This window comes from Caenorhabditis remanei, chromosome IV, assembly GCF_010183535.1.
Source record: "Caenorhabditis remanei strain PX506 chromosome IV, whole genome shotgun sequence".
Classification (NCBI taxonomy): domain Eukaryota; kingdom Metazoa; phylum Nematoda; class Chromadorea; order Rhabditida; family Rhabditidae; genus Caenorhabditis; species Caenorhabditis remanei.
In genome coordinates this window covers 21,046,280-21,068,485 of record NC_071331.1, presented here as the reverse complement: position 1 = coordinate 21,068,485, position 22,206 = coordinate 21,046,280, and the positions used below count along the sequence as shown (strand labels likewise).

Genomic DNA, 22,206 nt, shown 5'->3' with positions numbered 1-22,206 from the left:
CGGAAACCATTTCTCCGCGCTTTCTAACGTTTCTTCGTGGTATTTTGTCTCACATAATACCTGAATCCTTCCAGTCTACCTCATCCTTGGGAAGATGCATCGAGCAAAGAAGAAAGAGTCAAGGAAGAGTGACGCCGACTCTTCCCCGGTACGTTCCGGAAGCAAGGTGTCATTGTCAAATGACAAAACGGTGAGCAGATGGGTTGCTGGTGGCGCGGGTTCCATGACCTGCGCGGCAGTCCGTTATGCTCTGTCAACCGTCCATTTCTCTATAAATCAGCTCAGTGAGCATGTTGTCAAAACACAATTCACTCCACGTGAAGTTTGCGAAGTACAAAGAGTTGAAACTGGTCATGATGACGAACGTAAGCTAAGAAGAGAGATGTCAGGACAGGATCCACGTGACGTCTGGTCGGACAAAGTCACTCAGCCACTTCAGGAGGTCGGTCAACTGGTTCCAATGTTTCTGCAACAACCAAGGTTCAATAACTTCTACAATGACCACTGCAACAGTGAAGCAGGACATCTCATCTCGCAATGGTATGGAAAAGCCCGAGAAGGATTCGCTGAAGCTGCTCAAGCAAGGATTGATCTCGCGGATTCCAGGGAGACGATCGAGAACCTCCGGCGAGATCTAAGAAGCAGAGATGCACAGATAGAAACGTTGAATCTGAAACTGGAATTGCTAGCTGCTAGCATCAAGCAAGCCGAAGTTCCGTTTGGCAAGAAAATCGTGCCGCTAGGAGAAGACTCTAAATGTCAGGAATGTCATCTTCGACTATCAGCAAGCAGCGTTGCCAGCAATCACTCGATACGGACCGGCAAGGATAATAAAGTCAACACTGACCCGATTGTCGACATCGATAGCTGGGCAAACGAAACGGATTCGAGTCTCATTCCAGAGTTTGCCTCAACGGAGAGGTTGAAGCTTTTCAAGCACTCCAAGAGCCAGTCACCTCCTGACCGGAAAGAAGTTTGCTTCTTCTGCGGGAAAGTTGGTCACTTCGCTTGGGAATGCCCCAAGAAGGCAAAGCAATCCGCCGCTACGACAGGAAGGCTAGGATCGGCTTCGCGTTCTCCAAGCAAGGAGAGGAAGGTCAAATCTGACGGACCGAGATCTGGACCCAGAGTCGCAACACCAAGTCAGCCCAGAGTTAACAGCCGAACTCTCGGAGGAACACGTCAAAAGGCCACGCCAGATTCCCGCCAGTCGCACTTAGCTCGGGAGATTGCGAAGCTCCAGAAGCAAGTCGAGAAGCTCTTCGAGATGAATGAGAAACTTATGGCGAGCCGTCCCACCTCAAGCAAACACAACTAGTGCATCTTCGGATCACTGCCGTTAACAATCCAAGCTTAGTCGAACAGCAGTCGAAGTTGAGAAGGACTTCACAGGAATCTTTCAAGATTCGTTCACCATTGGTCAGGACGTCAATAGCTCCAGTTATGTCAAGCTAGACCCGGAAAGGTTCAACTCCGAAGTTCATCGTTTTTGGTTCTACCAACAATTCGTGAAGGCAACGGTCGCCACCACTGAAGGTTCATACCTTGGAGGATTACCTGCAGTAATCACCGTCCCTCAAGTCGATACGCCATCATCGAACCAAGGGGGGAGGTAGCTTCCGAAGTCGGGAAGGATCCAGTCCGGATCATTGCGTCAACAGTGGACAACAAAATCGTCAGCTCATTTTGGTTCAATGAAGTCTGCATCGTCTTCAAGGACATCAAAGCCGTCAGCCAAGACGAGGAAGAACAAGAAGGAAGCTGCTCCAACGCCGGAACCAGCTACAGGATCAAGGCAGAAGCCGGTTCGGAACCGAAGGAAACCGAAAGGTTCAACGAGCAAGTCTACGATCGACAACTTCTGAGAAGAAGATCCATCTCGACAAGGATCAAGTACGATGTCGAGATATCCAGTAAGCGTTATGCGCGGGTTCCAAGACCTACGCGCTCTGGTCTCTATACTTTCCAACCACCCACAACATGGCTACGTCCAAGCTCAAGGACCATCAGAAGTCTGAACTCTACAAGAGGACGCAACGTCTGCAGTCAAATTTGAAGTTCACGCAAGTTTACTTAAGTGTATCTTCAACCCGAAGGTTGTTTAATTGCCGACCGAGGGCGGTCGTTTTATTTAAAGGGGGGAGGTGTAAGGTATTCGGATGAATCCCTTAGGCCTGCTCGGCTCTTTGTCTAAAGCCCACAGTTGTTTCACCAAATTTGACACTTTCAGAAGTCAACTATTTCGCGTCGAAACTGCTCGCCTCCGCTCACAGTCTCGTCGCCACAATTCCTAGGCCTGCAACTGTCATCGCCGCCGTCGTCGTGTCTGCTGTCTCTCTCGTCGCCAACGCTCTCTCGCCGCCACCGCCACAACGACACTCCGCCACCACGAGGACTGTTTGACCTGGCGCTCAACCGCCATGGCGCCAACTCATGGATTTACTAACTCCGCCCCCTTTTCACCACTATATAAGCTGAGAATTCCCTTTCTCTAGGCAGTTCTTACGGGTGAACTTGCACCAGTCCCTATTTCTCTTTGTAACCCTCTTTCACCCTTTCACTTGTAACATTTGAGTAACTAATAAACTAGTAGTTGAGTATAAAAGTCTTGCGTTGCTTACTATAGTTCATTGCTCAGGTGTAATTGTCTACTTCTTCAACATCAGCGCTCTCCATATAAGCTTCGAACGAAGATTTTTTTTGTGAGTTCCGAAATCAAACAGTTTTTGATAGTTTCGTTTATTTTACAGCAAAATTCGCCGAGTGGACGACAATGGACAGCAGCCGGACAGAGAACAACTTGGTGCAATGGATTTTCGACTAATTTTCAATTTTCATTTTCTGTTATATTTTTTGTACTTTTCTATTGTAAAAACTCTTGTTTTTTATTTGAATAAATTTACTATTTCTTTTTTTACCTAAAAAATTTTCAAATGTTATCACAAGTTACACAAGATTTCACACTAATCTAATGAGACGCGCATTAATCTTACAAGATTGCTCATCAATCTAATTAGACGCGGCATTAATCTAATCATGCCAACATTCAAGCTAATCTAACTGATGCCGCGTCTAATTAGATTGATATTGAGTTGCCTGAGTTTATTCTAGTTTTATTTGCAAATTTGATACATTTTGGTACAAAGAACACTTTTTTTTGCAGATTAAATTCGGTTTTAGGGCTGAAAATTGAGAAAAATAGTTTTTGGATTTATCAACGTGATTTTAAAGGTTTTGGGGCCAAATACCGCGAAAATTAGTTGAAAAACCTCATTTTTCGCCTTAAAATCACCTTGATATCACTTTTTTCCGTTAAAAACCAACGAAAACTAAAAATTTCAGCCAGTTTCAGCTTAAAAAATACACTTGCTCGTCAGATTTGACGCATTGTACGCAATCACGCAGAATGCGTACAATGCCCAAGATTCTACGACAGTTACAGTAACCCGGTGTTTATCAGAAAATTTTCAGCAATTTTCGCCGGTTTTATAGCGTTTTTAGGGGAAAATGTGGGGGTTTTTTGCGTTTTAGAGAGGAAAGTTGTTGAAAATGTAAGAAAAAAAGATATTTTCAGGTGTAAAAGTTAGTTAAAAAGCTCAAAAACCGACTTAAAAGGTTTTTAGGCAATTTTTCGAACTTACGCTGTTCAAAACCTTATTTTTCTTAATCAAAATCTACAGTAAACGCATTAAAAACTAGTTCCCCTCGAGTTCCAGCCCAAAAATCAATATTTTTCTAACTTTTCCCAAAAAAAAAACCCGTCAAAAAATTATTTGATACAGACACTAATGGGTAGAGAGGGAGAGACTGTCGATTACCCCGAAAGAATGGTCATAAAAAAGTCGTGATACGTCACAAGATGATGATTGGGAGGGGGCAGAGAATCAGCCTACAAAGTACAGTGGTCTCCAGTGGGGTTTTCGGTCTTTGTGGAGAAAAATGCAAAAGAATAATCGGAAACAAGCAGAAATAACCTAAAAATAACAAAAAATTCCGAAAATTTCAGATTTTTCAGGTACCGATGCACCATATACCTTTTCTAATTGATTTTTCACGATTTTCCTCGATTTCAACTAAATTTTAATGAAATAATTAAAAATTAATCTGATTTTCCATCACTTTTTCATGTTTATCGCCTCTTTTCTATTGATTCCTTGTGACTTTTGCCACGTGCCCCAATTTTTTCGTCGGGCACGAGAAATGCGCCAACGAGAGGCATGGCGCGAAACTGGTGCATAGCGTTGACGAGTTTCTCGTGTCCTTCCAACGCGATTTTTTGAACGCAATTTTTCTCGTTTTTCGGCGATTTTTACTGATTTTTTGCAAGTTTTTAGGTGAAAAATGACCACAATTCGCCAGAGAATCGATACCCAACATCGTGATGCCATTGTAAGTGGGAAAAAACGGAAAAAACTCAAGTTTTTCGATTTTTAGTGAATCAAGAATCAATAAATAATTCCAGCACGACGCTCAACTCAACATCTACGGAAATCGACTTGCCACGTGTGGATCCGATCGTCTTGTCAAGATTTTTGAGGTCAATATCGTAGAAAATACCCGAAATTTCTAGAAAAAAGAAAAAAAATTGTTTTTTTAAGTGGAAAATAGCTTTTTTTCCGGTTTTTAGCAATTTGAGAGCGAATTGGAGCGTTTTTCATGCTAAAAACCTCAAAACTGCAGAGATTCCTGTAATTTTTCATTCTAAAAAGCAAAAACTCGAAAATTTGAGTGTCATGCTGCAAATTTTGCTAAAAAATCACCTCAACCATGACAATTCTGAGCTTTTTTAATCCTTAACAGCTCAAAATTCAAAGATTTCAATCAATTCTCCCTTCAAAACCGGGTTTCAGCGATTTTCGGCATTCTTTTACCAGAATTTTGGGCAAAAATACATAATTTTTGGAGTTTTTTCGATTCGAAGTTACCCAATTTTCGATCTCAAAATCTCAAAATTGGTTATAGCTAATTAGCTAATTTCCTGGGTCATTTTGAGATGAAAATAAGGATTTCCGGCTCAAAATCACCAAAACTTGGCTGAAAATAGTGAAAATAGATCGAAATCGACTCAAATTTTGACATACGCAAAGAATCTGACTATAAGTACGTTTATAGAGACTTTCGAGCTTAAAATTGTCAAAAATCGACTAAAAATTACATAAAACAAGCCATTTTGTGCAAAAATCGATCAAAATGAATTGAAAATTATGAATTTTTGCTTCTAATTGACCAGTTTTCTGTAAAAACAGAGGAATTTTAATGAAAAATTGATAAAAAGACGGCCATTTTGAGCTGAAAATGGGCAAAATGAAATGAAAATCAAGATGTGTGCTCTTAATTGATGAAACTTGACTGAAAATAGTGAAAAATTGATAAAAATGGGTCATTTTGAGATGAAAATGAGGAGTTTTGGCTTGAAATCACCAAAATCTGGTTGAAATGTTTTACATAAGCAAATTTGTTACAAAATTACCAAAAATCGACTAAAACCTACATGAAACAAGCCATTTTTTTTGCTAAAATCGATCGAAATGAACTGAAAATCTAATATTTTTGCTTAAAATCAGTAAAAATTCATCAAAATTGAAAAAAAAACTTGTCATTTTTAGCTCAAATTGATTGAAATTTAAGAAGCAAAATGGCCGAAATGAATTGACATTAAACAACCCATTTTGCCTCAAAATCTTCAAAAAATTTGCGTAAAATCTCCTGAATTTAGTTGAAAATGTGCAAAAAAGTCGGTGAAATCTATTTCATTTCAATTTCGCTGAATTTTGCTCAAAATTCTCGATTTTCGAATTCAATAACATCACGAATCTGCAATTTCAGCTCAAAAATGACTCGTTTTATATCAATTTTGAAGAATTTCTGGTGAATTTTAAGCAAAAATCTTGATTTTTAGATTATTTTGATCGATTTTAGCACAAAATGGCTTGTTTTATTTAGTTTTCGGCTCAATTTTTCTCCCAAAAACGTCCAAAAATTCGTTTTCAGGTCCGCCCAAACGGTCAATCGTATCCACTAATCGAACTATCCGGACACAATGGACCAGTATGGAAAGTATCATGGGCTCATCCAAAATACGGTGGACTTCTTGCATCGGCTGCTTATGATAAGTAAGGAAATGAAATGGATTTTTGCAGATTTTTTTCTCAATTTTTCGGCTAAATTCAGGAGATTTTAAGCTAATTTTTTGAAGATTTTGAGGCGAAATGGGTTATTTTATGTCGATTTTAGTCGATTTATGATAATTTTTAGCCCGAAATTGAAATGAAATGGATTTCAACGACTTTTTTGCACATTTTCAACTAAATTCAGGAAATTTCAGCTAATTTTTTGAAGATTAAGGCGAAATTAGTTGTTTTATACCATTTTTGAGCAAATTTAGCAAATTCCGAGCGAAAAATTGATGTTTTTCAATTCATTTTGGCCATTTTGGCCATTTTGCTGAAATTTTGTCAATTTGCAGCCAAAACTCTTGATTTTCTTAAGTTTCAATCAATTTGAGCTAAAAATTGCAAGTTTTGATGAATTTTGCTGATTTTAAGCGAAAATTTTAGATTTTCAGTTCATTTTGATTCGAATTGATCAATTTTTCAATCAGTTTTTCACTATTTTCAGCTAAAAACCAGCTAAAATCGATCAAAATAATCTAAAAATCAAGATTTTTGCTTAAAATTCACCAGAAATTCTTCAAATTGATATAAAACGAGTCATTTTGAGCTGAAATTGCAGATTCTTGATGTCATTGAAGTCGAAAATCGAGAATTTTGAGCAATTTTGAGAAAAAAAACTGATTTTATTTTGTATTCAGCTCTGTAGTAATCAGTTTGACCAATTTCAGCTCAAAATGACTTGGTTTATATCAGTTTCGATGAATTTTAATTCATTTTAATCGATTTTTGCACAAAATGGCTTGTTTTATGTAATTTAGGCAATTTTAAGCCTGAAATTCTCTGTAAACGTACATATAGCCAGATTCTTTGTGTATGTCAAAATTTGAGTCGATTTCGATCTATTTTCACTATTTTCAGCCAGGTTTTGGTGATTTTGAGCCGGAAATCCTTATTTTCATCTCAAAATGACCCAGGAAATTAGCTAATTAGCTATAACCAATTTTGAGATTTTGAGATCGAAAATTGGGTAACCTCGAATCGAAAAAACTCCAAAAATTATGTATTTTTGCCCAAAATTCTGGTAAAAGAATGCCGAAAATCGCTGAAACCCGGTTTTGAAGGGAGAATTGATTGAAATCTTTGAATTTTGAGCTGTTAAGGATTAAAAAAGCTCAGAATTGTCATGGTTGAGGTGCTTGTTTATCAAAATTTGCCTCAAATTTTCGAGTTTTTGCTTTTTAGAGTGAAAAATTACAGGAATCTCTGCAGTTTTGAGGTTTTCAGCTGGAAATCCTTATTTTCAGTCCAAAACGACCCATTTTTTCACAATTTTCAGTAAAACTTCTCAATTTTTATTGCAGAAAAGTGATAATCTGGCAAGAAATCAATGGCCGCTGGCAGAAATCGTACGAATGGGCGTGTCATGAGGCGTCGACGACTTCCGTCGCATTCGCCCCTCATCAATACGGTCTCTGGTTGGCTTCATCGTCAGCCGACGGTGATATCGGAATTCTTCGTTACGATTCAGTCACCGGACAATGGCAATCGTCGAAAATCCAGAAATGTCACGAACAGGGAGTGAATTCTGTCTCATGGGCACCCGGAAGTGCTGATCCGACGGCGAAGAAGCGTCTCGTGTCGGCTGGAAACGATAAATGTGCAAAGATTTGGGTTTTGTGAGTGAAAATGACCGAAAATTGGAGTTTTTCCGTCTAGAATCGATGAAAAGGACAGAAAACTTGGGAAAATTGGCAAAAAAAACCTGAATTTCAGTCAAAAAAAACCTGAATTTCAGTCAAAAAATCCCAAATTTCAGCTTTAAAAACCACGATTTTTCGCTTAAAAACCTGAATTTCAGGCATAAAACCCAAATTTTCAGCCAAAAAACCTGAATTTCAGCTTAGAATAACTCGATTTTCAGCTTTTAAAATCTGATTTTCCGCTTAAAATCTTGATTTCAGCCAAAAACCCAAATTTTCAGCCAAAAAACCCAAATTTCAGCTAAAAAACCCGATTTTCAGTTTAAAAAAACCTAAATTTCAGTCAAAAAACCTGAATTTTCAGCTAAAAAACCCAAATTTCAGCTAAAAACCTGAATTTTCAGCTAAAAAACCCAAATTTCAGCTAAAAACCCAGATTTTCAGTTTAAAAAAACCATACTTGTCAACCGGGCCGAAACGGGCCGACACGGGCTGGCTCGTAACTCGCGTCAAAATGAATATTATGAGCTGAAAAATATACCAAAATGTAGATCTCAACGAGTTCTATGTCTGTGATCTGCTACGGGCCGGATGGCTATTCGTTAATGTGCCGCGGGCCGGGCTAGAATGGCTTTTTTGGCCATTTTCGCGTTTTTTGGCACTTTTTGCCGGTCCGCGGCACATTAACAAATAGCCATCTGGCCCGTAGTAAATCACGGAGATAGAACTCGTCGAGATCTACATTTTGATATATTTTCCAGCTCATAATATTCAGTTTGGAGCGAGTTACGAGCCGGCCCGTGTCGGCCCGTTTCGGCCCGGTTGACAAGTATGAAAAAAACCCAAATTTCAGTCAAAAAACCTGAATTTTCAGCTAAAAAACCTAATTTAAGCTTTAAAACCTGAATTTTCAGCTTTGAAAAACCAGAATTTCAGTTAAAAAACCCGAATTTTCAGCTAAAAACCCTGATTGTCAGTTAAAAAACCTGAATTTCAGCTCAAAAACCAGATTTTTCAGCCAAAAAACCCAAATTTCCCCCAAAAGCCGTTCATTTATCTCTAAATTGTTCTTCCAGAAACGAGTCGACAAACGAATGGATTCTGGAGAAAACTCTCAACGGACACACAGATTTCGTCCGTGAGGCGGCATGGTGTCCAGTGACAAACAAAGGACAACATTCGATCGTTTCGTGTGGTTTGGAGGGAAATCTCGTTTTGTACCGTAATTCGAATATCGAAACCGACGAATGGAAGTCGAAATTGTTGGAGAAATCGCCGTGTCCACTGTATCACGCTTCGTTCTCACCGTGTGGATCGTTTTTGTCCGTTTCTGGTGATGATAATATGGTAAATACTGGGGAAAATTGACGAAAAATAAGTTTTTTCGGTCATTTTCAGCCAAAAATCGACTGCTGAAATTCTGAAAAAAAATTATCTGGAAAAATCCTAGGAAATTGATGTTTTATGTAAATTTTCAGTCGAAAAACTACATTTTACCGGCATTTCTTTGATAAAAACCAGTTTTTCAGCTTGAAAAGCTTCAAAAATTAACTTTTTTATGCTGAAATTCTAGGGAAATCGCATTTTTATCAAATTTTTCCAACTGGCGTGACGTTGGCGCGTCTCCGAAATCCGTTATCCAAAATAGGCGGATTCGAATTTCACAGTCACTTCCAGGGTAATTAAGCACAATTAAAGAAATTATGGCCCCTGACTGGCGTGACGTTGGCGCGGTTTTTGGGAAATTGACGAAAAATGATTTTTTTTAAACTCATTTTCAGCCAAAAATCCACTGTTTTATGCTGAAATTCTAGAGAAATCTCATTTTTATCAAATTTTCCCGACTGTCGTGACGTTGGCGCGTTTCCAAAATCCGTGATCCGAATTAGGCGGATTCCTGGAATTTTACAGTCACTTTGAGGATAATTAAGCACAATTAAAACAATTATAGCCCCTGGCTGGCGTGACGTTGACGCGGTTTTTGGGAAATTGACAAAAATGATATTTTTACTCATTTTCAGCCAAAAATCCACTGTTTTATGCTGAAATTCTAGAGAAATCTCATTTTTATCAAATTTTCCCGACTGTCGTGACGTTGGCGCGTTTCCAAAATCCGTGATCCGAATTAGGCGGATTCCTGGAATTTTACAGTCACTTTGAGGATAATTAAGCACAATTAAAACAATTATAGCCCCTGGCTGGCGTGACGTTGACGCGGTTTTTGGGAAATTGACAAAAATGATATTTTTACTCATTTTCAGCCAAAAATCCACTGTTTTATGCTGAAATTCTAGAGAAATCTCATTTTTATCAAATTTTCCCGACTGGCGTGACGTTGGCGCTTTTCTGAAATCCGTTATCCGAAATAGACGGATTCCTGGAATTTTACAGTCACTTCCAGGGTAATTAAGCACAATTAAAACAATTATAGCTTCAGACTGGCGTGACGTTGCCCCTTTTTCCGTTAAAAATTATTGATTTTTGAGCTGAAATAGGGTTAATAACTCGGAAAAACGCCGATATTTTAAATTTATACAGAAAAAGTATAGAAAATTGATGTTTTATGCAAATTTTCAGTCCAAAAGCCACATTTTCACAGCATTTCTTTTTAAAAAAACCAGTTTTTGAGCTTAGAAACCTTAAAATTTCGAGGTTTTCAGCCGGTTTGTCTTTTAAAAACTTAATTTTCAACCCGAAAACTCCTCCAAAAATCGTCATTTCCAGATCACAATTTGGCGTGAAAACTTGCAAGGACAATGGATAAAAGTGCCACGAGAGAATAAAGAAAGAGAGGGAATGACGGCGTCGCAAGGAGGACAATCCAACGGATCACAGAGATAGACGTCTGAAAATGACTCTGAAATATTCCAATTATCAAAAAAACTATTTTTATCCCCCTCAACGCTCTAATTTATCGATTTTTGAGTGATTTTTTTGGCTGAAAAATCGATTTTTCGGTCTAAAAACCACCAAAATTACCATAATTCCCTATTTTTTTCTCAAAAAATCCCCAAAAACTTGTATTTTCGATGTGAGACCCAATTATTTTTGTTGTTTTTCCCCGTTTTCCGCTTTTTCGGGATGAATTTCTATTTATTTCAGTCAATTTCAGCGATTTTCGAAGTGTCTGGCGTTACGTTGACGCGTTTTTCCATGTTTTTCTGTGATTGTTGAGAATTTCAGAGCAGTTTTAGATAGACTGAAACTTGGGAATCCTATTGAATTCCGATTTGATCCACAGTCTGGCGTGACGTCGGCGCGTTTTTGAGAATCCGGGAAAAACTGCCTTGGATATGCAGATTTTTTTGGTTTTAGGCGGTTTTTTGAAAATTTTCATTAAACTGGCGTGACTTTGGCGCGTTTCGGAGAAAATATAGTTTTTTTTTGCGAATTTTAGTCAATACGAACCGCGTCGCGCGCACGCAACGCGACTCGTTGAGTGCTATGAAGGTAGAAACACTTTTTAATTAGTAACTAATTTATTGATTTACAAAAAAAACTTTTTAGCAAAACAAACATTCAAAAATTCTTTGAATAATTAAGTTAATATGAATTTTTAGAATTTTAAGGAGAAGGCATGTGTGGAAGACTGCGATTGCAGTCTGTCCCATGTTACTCCAACTCCTTTCCCTAATTAAGTTGATTACTGTAATGGGGGGCAATTGTAATAAAAATGGAAACAGAGAGATCTTATCCAAGGAACAAGGCACACGTAATGTGTAAGTGGTTCTCACACTTTGGACATCGGGTAAACGTTCTTCCATTTCCATTGATTCGTTTAGCCACGGCTGGTAGAGAGCTTTCTATCTCTTTCAATCTCTGGAAAAAATGAAAACGAATTAATATAGCATTGACTGAGACCCACCTAATTTCACCGGTGGTACCGTATTCAGCGATTGAAAATGAGAAAAGGATGAGGGTGAAAGATTCTACAACAGTGGATGGGGGTGAGAAACAAGTTTGAAGAAATGATTTATTCCTTGGATCGCTTCGAGCCTTGTGACTCTTCCTCGCGCTTTCGTTTCTTCGCTCCTTTCGATGGTCCGTCGTTTTCGTCCCATTTGATTTCGATCTTCTCGGGACACATTGAACAATGATGGGTGATCTGGGTACAGTAGAAGCACCTTTTGTGGTACTTGCACTTTTCCTCGTCTTGTTGTCGGAGGAGACACTTGAGACAAAGTTGTTTCTTGATTAATTTCTTTTTTCTCTCCAGGTACTCCGGAAAGTTGAAGCATCTGTCCGACATGTGCTTTTCTTCGCAGAACGCGCAACCGATGTTTGAGTTCTCCGAGCCTTATAGGAAATCGCTTTGGAATATCAATGTAGGAATAGAGTAGACGGGAAGATGGGGGTAGATTAGTATTCACTGAGAATCATGGAGACAAAGGGGGGACCAGCCATACAGTAGGCAGTCTGAGGGGCAGAATGAGATGGGATATCGTGTATGTCTTACGTCAAGGCGGGAACACATCTGCGTATTCTGCGTATTGCCTTCTGGGAAGAGCGCGCACCACTTTTAGGGTCATAAGCCTGGAGTTTTCCCAGGAGCCGAGAAAATGGTGCGCGCTCTTCCCAGAAAGCAATACGCAGAGTACGCAGATACGTTCCCGACTTGACGTAAGACATACACGATCTCCCATCTCATTCTGCCCCTCAGACTGCCTACTGTATGGCTGGTCCCCCTCTATCTCCTGATTCTTTGTGAATTCTAACTACCCCACATCCTTCCCCTCGACTATTGGACACTCTGACTGGACAGAATGAATCCTACGGACTATGCGGAGGTGGAATCGGCTCTCAATATGTACGCCCATAGGGTCGTTACATTCGGAAGAGAGATTTTTGGTACCGCATTTGAGGTACCGGCCCGAGGTGGTGGCACCCGAACCATCCGAGGAACTATTCAAGTGGCCACACACAAGTGAGTTTACTATTTTTATACATATATCTATAGTTTTTTCTTTTAGCGCATTCATGGCCTTCGGCCCAAAAAGCCGCCGGACCACGGTGGCCGACCACTTCCACCAGGTCCATGGGATCTGGCTTCTTCACCCGGAGGACCGTATGGTCTTCTTGGTGGAGGATCCAGGGTCCATGTACCCAGTGGAAGTGGTTGTGGCCACCGTATAGGTCAACCCATACCACCCACCAACCATCACCATCATCATACTCATACTACGACTTCATCGACACCTACTACAACCACACACTCATCATCACCACACTGGATGAGGTAGGAAAATAGATAATAGTTATGGTTGAATAATAATTCATCTTTTTTTATTGCAGACCACACCAACCACCAGCCACCATCATCATACTCATACTACGACTTCATCGACACCTACTACAACCACACACTCATCATCACCACACTGGATGAGGTAGGAAAATAGATAATAGTTATGGTTGAATAATAATTCATCTTTTTTTTATTGCAGACCACACCAACCACCAGCCATCATCATCATACTCATACTACAACTACAACTTCATCGACACCTACTACAACCACAACTTCATCGACACCTACTACAACTACTACCCCCCCCCCCCCCCCCCCCCCCACACACCATACGCCACACCACAACCATACGCGTTTATATTTTTAAATTGTTTTTAAAATTTGTTTTTTTAATTGTTTTTATTATTATAATAAAGTTGTTGTGGTGGTAAAAAGTGTGTTTCTTTCTTTCAGGTGTAAAAGAAATTTGAAAAAGAAATTTGAAAAATAGAATTTGAAAAAAGAATTTGAAAAAATAGAAAAGAATTTGAATTTGAATTTGGCGGGAAATTTGAAAAAGAGATTTGAAAAAGAATTTGAAAAAGAAATTTGAAAAAGAAATTTGAAACAATAGAAAAGAATTTGAATTTGAATTTGGCGGGGAATTTTTCCGCCAAAAGAAGACTTTTTTTGTGCAAAAAGTCTTCTTTTTGTGGAAAACACCCCGGTTTTTCTCGCATAGGCTTTTTGCCAGAGGGGAGAGGAGAAGGGTGGTCCGATTTTTCTCGCAAAATGTGGGTGAGAGAGTGTGGTAAAAGAGGAGGGCCCCCGGTTTTTCTCACAAAGCGGTGGAAAAGGAGTACAGCTGTTGGGGGACCCCCCCTCCCCGACGATCCTCACTCCATACTACTAGTATAAGTTACAAAGTGAGAATTGCTCATGCCTGATTGGAAAACATTAGTTTATTTATTAGAAACAGTAAAAAAACATACCAAACAGTGCATAAATAAATTAATGTTTCCGAATCAAGCAGGAACAATTCTCACTTTGAAACGTTTTTCCGTTTCAAATATGTGGTTAATCGTTCCGAAATAATCATCCACTCAATAAGAGCTGCAGTAAATCTTGAAAAAAAAAAACAATCTTGAATGAATAAATTATTTATTTGGTAAAGGGCAATCCTTTTATAATCGGGATAAGAAAAATTAACGGGGAAACATCATATGAAGATACAATTAGTTAGTAATTACAGGAATTTAAAGTGAGAAATTTAGATACGTCCAGTGTTGTTGAGTTTGAAAGAGAAAACAGGTATCCAAATTATGAAACTGAAATTTGTATTCAAGATCTATACACAAGTATATTACGCTTAATAATCTGAGATCTAGATTTCAGATTTCTTTGAAACTTTTCGTTCAAAAAGTTTTCAAATTTTCCTGTTTCAAAAAGATGATTTCAAAAAGATAAAACAACGTTTGAGCAATGTCTAAACATTTCAAAAAAGTTCAAAATCAATTAATTTCAGTTTCAATGTATTTTTCATTTTTCCAAACAGACCGATGACTGTTAACAAAAACCGAAAAATAATTTGAAAATAAACGGAGTTTTGTCTGTTTTTGTGATTACTGGTATAATTCAACAATCAGTCAAATCAAAACAATAATAGTTGTCTTTTATCAATGATTTTGAAAAAAAACAGCACTTCTGTTTTTTTTTTCTGTTTCAGAGAATATTTATCAAATTTCTAGTTAGTTGTTATTAATCCAAAATGGCCATCTACAGTTTCCGTGAAATTTTCTTATTTTTTGCTGATTCTGATAACGTCGGTTTAAATTAAAGATATTCTGGCATTTCCTAGAAAAATACTTCTTCAAAGTTCATTCTAATTTTGAGTAGTCTAAAAATTTTCTGTTTCAGATATTTTTTAACTTTACTGATAGACTTGCTAATCTGCTCTTGATAATCCAAAGTCGGTATTTACACTTTTGAAACAGAGCATTTCATGGAAGCTCATCTCAATTTTCTTAATACTGTTCTATAGCTTGTATGTGATTCCAGATCAATTACTGTTTCAGTTGAATTTCAAAAAATTACTAAAATTTTATAAAGTGGTTAACTTGCTGATAATTTTGTCCTAATAAAAATCTGTCTGAGTATTTAGATTTAATAGAAAGACTCTTTGAAACTAACCGAAAAAAGAAAACTATGAAATGTTTTGAGTCAACTGAGTTCTCAATGAAAAAGTGAAACATTTTTCGTAGTTTTCGCAAGCTTTTTTGCTGCAGACAATTGTTATTCAATAGTTTTTGGTTTGATCAGGTATACTCTTCATAATTACGCAATGAGTTTGACAAAATCATGCAAAAATGTATTTATAGTTTGAAACAGTCTACTTCTCGTACCTAGAGATCTCATCAGAAAAACGCAACCGATGTTTGAGTTCTCCGAGCCTTATAGGAAATCGCTTTGGAATATCAATGTAGGAATAGAGTAGACGGGAAGATGGGGGTAGATTAGTATTCACTGAGAATCATGGAGACAAAGGGGGGACCAGCCATACAGTAGGCAGTCTGGGAAGCAGAATGAGATGGGATATCGTGTATGTCTTACGTCAAGGCGGGAACACATCTGCGTATTCTGCGTATTGCCTTCTGGGAAGAGCGCGCACCACTTTTAGGGTCATAAGCCTGGAGTTTTCCCAGGAGCCGAGAAAATGGTGCGCGCTCTTCCCAGAAAGCAATACGCAGAGTACGTAGATACGTTCCCGACTTGACGTAAGACATACACGATCTCCCATCTCATTCTGCCCCTCAGACTGCCTACTGTATGGCTGGTCCCCCTCTATCTCCTGATTCTTTGTGAATTCTAACTACCCCACATCCTTCCCCTTGACTATTGGACACTCTGACTGGACAGAATGAATCCTACCGACTATGCGGAGGTGGAATCGGCTCTCAATATGTACGCCCATAGGGTCGTTACATTCGGAAGAGAGATTTTTGGTACCGCATTTGAGGTACCGGCCCGAGGTGGTGGCACCCGAACCATCCGAGGAACTATTCAACTGGCCACACACAAGTGAGTTTACTATTTTTATACATATATCTATAGTTTTTTCTTTTAGCGCATTCATGGCCTTCGGCCCAAAAAGCCGCCGGACCACGGTGGCCGACCACTTCCACCAGGTCCATGGGATCTGGCTTCTTCACCCGGAGGACCGTATGGTCTTCTTGGTGGAGGATCCAGGGTCCATGTACCCAGTGGAGGCGGTTGTGGCCACCGTATAGGCCACGCCACCCCCTCACCACCGCACCACTATCAACAACAACAACAACAACCATCTCCACAACAAACCACCACACCACCACCAACACACCACTGTGGATGAGTAGGTAGGAAAATAGATAATACTACTAGCATCCTTAGAAATCAGTGGGGGGACCTCCAGGGGACGAACATTCGGGGGGAACAGGTCTCACTCCGGACTGCGGTCGGCGACGTAGGTGCGCCGCCGATCTTAAAAAGTGAGACATTGAGCAACTGGGCGGTTGATACACTGCGTGAAGACCAGAAGCAATATGCCGCAATGGACGCGGTGGCGTTGCACTATCTCAATATAGGCAGCTATATTGAGTGGGAGTACAGTAAGTTTTGAATACAAATACATTTTTATAAATATTCATTTAGATCCACCGCGCCCAGTTCGTCGAGCTGGGGCTCCCAGGTTCTTTAATTGGGCCATGGCGTTGTAAAGGTACGTTTTTTCCATTAAAGATTCATTAATTTTTAGTATTTTTTCAGATCCTCCAACTCTCCATATCCAGCCACCCACGTCTCCCGCCCTCCAACTCTCCTCCTTCTCCTGATCCCAATGCTTATGCCTAGACATTATCTGAATATTTTTCAAAAATCTTTTTTTTTTAAATCCTTTTTTAAAATCCTTTTTTCTTTTTGAACGCTTTAAAAAAATATTTTCTTTTTTAATACAATCTTCTTCTTCTTCTTCTTCTTCTTTTTTACAGATTCAAATTTAATTCAGACTTTTCGACGGAAATTCGTATTTTCAAATTGGAAATCACACAAATTTTTTGATTTTTTTCAGATTTCCGTATAAGAACATTTTCAAAAGAAAGAAAACTTTTTTACGAATTTGTAAAAAGTTTTCTTTTTCTTGAAAATGTGACTTGGAAGAGAAAAAAACTAGTTCGGCCATCTCGTGAAATAGTTCGGCCACCGGCTACTTGCTCTCTTTTGGGGGGCTCTTCGGTATAGACGCAGAGACAGGTTAGAGAAAAACGAGAGAGTATGGTGGGGACGAGAGACGCAGAGAAAGGTTAGAGAAAAACGAGAGAGTATTGTGAGGGCGAGAGACGCAGAGAAACGAGAGAGTCTACTGTAGGGTCTTACTGTGTCCTCCCCCTCCTCTCCTTCCTCCTCATGTGTGTCCGATTTTTGGTGGAGACACCCTCTCTCCGCCACCCCTCCTCCGCCACCTGACGGGTGTGTGTCAATTTTTGTGTAGTCTCAGAAAATGGGGGATGTGTGTGTGTGTATTTTTTGTATCCCCATACTACTCTCTTCTGCTCCAATACCTTGTATATGGCTCATTTTCAATCGCTGAATACGGTACCACGGTGAAATTAGGTGGGTCTCAGTCAATGTTTCGTTAATTTTGATTACAAAAAAATCAATATTAATTAGTTTTCATTTTTCCAGAGATCGGAAGAGATATTAGCACCAGAGGATTATTTTGTTCAAATCGGATCGAGAAGAATTGCTGGCCGACACAATGTCCATGAAATGATTCAAATACGTGCAAACGAAACAATGGATCATTTAAACCACGCTAAACGTCGACAATTTAAAAAGAATTTGGAAAAGCAAGGAGTGGCACTCAGCGAGTTACACGAAATGAGACTCCACGACATCGGATGTTCAGATTTTCGGTCACACGTATCGGATCCGCGCCTTTGCCGACTATTCCTCCACCACTAAAGGTGCAAGTGGCCACTATCAAGCATGGGTTCGAGAGGATGGAAAGATGCACTGTGTAAGCGATAGGACAGTAAGAGAGATTGTAGATGAAGTGGACTTGGATAGCTACATTACGACCTTAATTCTTTTTGAGAAAATTTAATTCCCCCTTTTTATTGCATTTTTATTGTAGATTTTTAATTTGACTAATAAAACTTAAAAATAATAACAGCCTATTTTTTTTCATACAAAACATTTCTTCCCAGAGCCATCTTCTCATTACTACATAAAAAAGAAGAAAAAAAAGCGGAAGTGTGAGTGACCTTATCCATTCATAATCTTGTTTGCATAGTTAGTATTCAAACAAGTAGGTCACCAACCATACTATTTTTACAGCCTGAGGTGAGGGAGTTGACGGAGGCAAGTGACCCAACCTCTTTTGCCCCTCCCCTTAATTTGGGTATATAAGACCTCAGCGCACAGTCACTTTACCCATTATTCTCGAAAGATGTCTCAACGTCAAGTCACAGAATATAAGTTTACTACCGCCACTAACGGTACTTCAAAAGTTCTACTTGTTCTACTTTCAATCTATATAATTCATTAAAAACTACTTGATGGAACAATCAGTATTACCACGAAAAACTCTCAAAGTTGGACCTTTACAACTGAAAAAAACAAAACTCAATATACTTTTCAGTGGTACTGTAACTCATCGCCGAGACGCTTCTTTTCTCCTTCTCCCTTACTGACCTTACACTCAGCTTGGATATAAGACAAGCCAAATTTGAAAATTTCAACTTTTGAAGGAGAAGTAGCGGTTATCTCCCTAAAGATGTGAAATTATCACAGATTTTCTTAGCATATCAGAATTTATAGGAAAAATGAAGATAATCGATAAATTTCCACATGTATTTGCTAAATTTCCACATTTTCGAGAAACCCTGAGTTTCGTGGGAATCAGATAATAAAATCAGGTTAATGCTGAAACTCTAAAACCAGTCATCCCCAAAATAAAAAACAATGTTTACAAAATCAGTTTATTCACGTGAAAAAAAACATTCAATCACAAAATCACAGATTGGATGCGGGGAGGAAATCTGGGGAAATTTAAAAAACACAAAAATTGAAACGTGAAAAAAACAAAACCGTGAACTAGTCGTGGATTCCCATTCTGGATGCGAGCATCCAGAATGGGGAAACATGAGAAAAACTAGAAAAGTTATAGGCGTGAACTATAAAATGTGGATCCACATTCTGGTTTCACGAAATGGATGTGGGGAAATTTAGAGAAGACCAAGTAGAAAGACGCTGGGAATCATGGGGCTTTTCACAGAAATACTCTTGTAGACCTCTGAATATACTTCCGTCTAGCCAACATTGAATTTACCATCGTAAGACTTCTGAAATAGAACATTTAGTTACGAGAAAGGTTTTCTAACAACTCACCTTTTGTAAAAAGCCTTTGTCTCAGCAGTGCTTAAATTCAAAAATTGTCAAATATCCATAAATTCACGATTAAATCTGAAAACGTATTGAGAAGATTATACCCGTCACCTGCTTTTTCGAATAGTTTAGGTTATAGAGCCGACAACAATGTATCCAGATAAAAATAATTGAGAAGTAATAGGATATCCACACACGACGACATTGCAACTTGGTAAGATGAATAAAATACAACAACAGGAAAAGGTCACGTGGATTTTTTACTGCAAAAAGCGAGGATTCGGGTTTACCCATTATTATTCGTGACCTTTTCCTGTTGTTGTATTTTATTCATCTTACCAAGTTGCAATGTCGTCGTGTGTGGATATCCTATTACTTCTCAATTATTTTTATCTGGATACATTGTTGTCGACTCTATAACCTAAACTATTCGAAAAAGCAGGTGACGGGTATAATCTTCTCAATACGTTTTCAGATTTAATCGTGAATTTATGGATATTTGACAATTTTTGAATTTAAGCACTGCTGAGACAAAGGCTTTTTACAAAAGGTGAGTTGTTAGAAAACCTTTCTCGTAACTAAATGTTCTATTTCAGAAGTCTTACGATGGTAAATTCAATGTTGGCTAGACGGAAGTATATTCAGAGGTCTACAAGAGTATTTCTGTGAAAAGCCCCATGATTCCCAGCGTCTTTCTACTTGGTCTTCTCTAAATTTCCCCACATCCATTTCGTGAAACCAGAATGTGGATCCACATTTTATAGTTCACGCCTATAACTTTTCTAGTTTTTCTCATGTTTCCCCATTCTGGATGCTCGCATCCAGAATGGGAATCCACGACTAGTTCACGGTTTTGTTTTTTTCACGTTTCAATTTTTGTGTTTTTTAAATTTCCCCAGATTTCCTCCCCGCATCCAATCTGTGATTTTGTGATTGAATGTTTTTTTTCACGTGAATAAACTGATTTTGTAAACATTGTTTTTTATTTTGGGGATGACTGGTTTTAGAGTTTCAGCATTAACCTGATTTTATTATCTGATTCCCACGAAACTCTTGGTCTCTTTAAAATCTTCAAAGCATGTGGAAATTCAGCAATAATTCTAATATTTATTGAATTTCAATCACCGCCTTGAAATGGTTGGGAATCCACAGATTAATTGAAAAAAATGGGAGTTCTTGTTTAAAAGATAAAATTTTCAAATTCGCCTTGTCTTATATGGAACTTACCGCGTGCCGATCGAACCTTCCGGAACTTCTCGGTCTTCTAGATGAGGAAGGTGTTTAAGGCACTCACAGCACCTCGCAGAAATGTCACTTTTAATCGGAATTTCCTATTGACATTGCTGACACTTCTGCGAAGTACCGTTAGTGGCGGTAGTAAACTTATATTCTGTGACTTGACGTTGAGACATCTTTCGAGAATAATGGGTAAAGTGACTGTGCGTTGAGGCCTTATATACCCAAATTAAGGGGAGGGGCAAGAGAGACTCGGTCACTTGCCTCCGTCAACCCCCCTCACCCCAGGCTTTAAAAATAGTATGGTTGGTGACCTACTTGTTTGAATACTAACTATGCAATCAAGATTATGAATGGATGAGGTCACTCACACTTTTTTCTCTTTTTTTATGTAGTAATGAGAAGATGGCTCTGGGAAGAAATGTTTTGTATGAAAAAAAATAGGCTGTTATTATTTTTAAGTTTTATTATTCAAATTAAAAATCTACAATACCATACATCTAACTTTTCTTTGGTGGCGGGTTTCATTAGATCGGGATCGTAGTACTCCTTATCCGGGAGGGTGGTGCCGTAGTTGTCAGGGTGATTGTAGAGATACGGGAACGCTCCTTTTTCCAGCTCTTCAAAACCGAACGCCTTTGGCATTTGGCCAAGTGGCATGGACAGGAATTGTAAAGTGTCTTTAAAAATCACCCTCTTATCCTTTCCAAAAGCAGGTGTGGTATGACGCCAGTCATCTCGACGAGTTCCGCGATTATAAAACTGTGGTCATATTTTCCTCCATTGTGGGCGAGGAGAATACAATTCGCGAATCGAGGATCATCTTGAATGAACATAAACTGCTTGACCACTGGCCCCGCTTATTTCTCTTTGGCATATGTGAACTTGACTGTACCTTGACACTTGTTGTAGGCATCTTCTTCCCCCACACAATTGTTGCACATAAATTGTCCGCAGATCACATTAGGTTCGTGTGGCGGTCCGCTGGATGTTGACGGTGTGACCATTAGTATGCTGAGTGACACAACAATCGTCTCGAAATCGTAAACAAAGTAGCGCACATTTGCTTCGATCCATTGCGAAGGCTCGCATAAGTCCCCTTCGTGTCAATGTAGAGTGGCCAGGGGCATCGACTAGTGGGTGAATAAAACTGGAGAATAGAAGACAGGGAATAAAAGGGTTAGTATTCAGAAAAAATCAGAGAGGGACCAGCCATACAGTAGGCAGTCTGGGAGGCAGAATGAGATGGAAGAGTGTCTATGTCTTACGTCAAGTAGAAACGTATCTGCGTACTCTGCGTATTGCCTTCTGGGAAGAGCGCGCACCACTTTCTCTGCTCCTGGGAAAACTCCAGACATATTACCCTAAAAGTGGTGCGCGCTCTTCCCAGAAGGCAATACGCAGAGTACGCAGATATGTTTCTACTTGACGTAAGACATAGACACTCTCCCATCTCATTCTGTCTCCCAGACTGCCTACTGTATGGCTGGTCCACTCTCTCTGATTCTCT

At 39.1% G+C, this 22,206-nt stretch overlaps 2 protein-coding genes across 2 annotated transcripts; both read left to right on the top strand.

Annotated features, from left to right (window-relative positions):
- Positions 1–4,341: 4,341 nt before the first annotated feature.
- Positions 4,342–10,654, top strand: GCK72_015516 (uncharacterized protein; the record flags this gene model as incomplete). The annotated part of the gene is made up of 6 exons (XM_053730932.1): positions 4,342–4,389; positions 4,463–4,537; positions 5,992–6,113; positions 7,475–7,789; positions 8,890–9,160; positions 10,538–10,654. The coding sequence occupies 6 exons, from the start codon at positions 4,342–4,344 to the stop codon at positions 10,652–10,654; spliced, it is 948 nt and encodes a 315-aa protein (XP_053585704.1).
- Positions 10,655–12,576: 1,922 nt separating this feature from the next.
- GCK72_015515 (uncharacterized protein) lies at positions 12,577–13,199 on the top strand (the record flags this gene model as incomplete). Its single annotated transcript, XM_053730931.1, has 3 exons — positions 12,577–12,675; positions 12,784–13,049; positions 13,106–13,199. The coding sequence occupies 3 exons, from the start codon at positions 12,577–12,579 to the stop codon at positions 13,197–13,199; spliced, it is 459 nt and encodes a 152-aa protein (XP_053585703.1).
- Between the last annotated feature and the right edge of the window lie 9,007 nt (positions 13,200–22,206).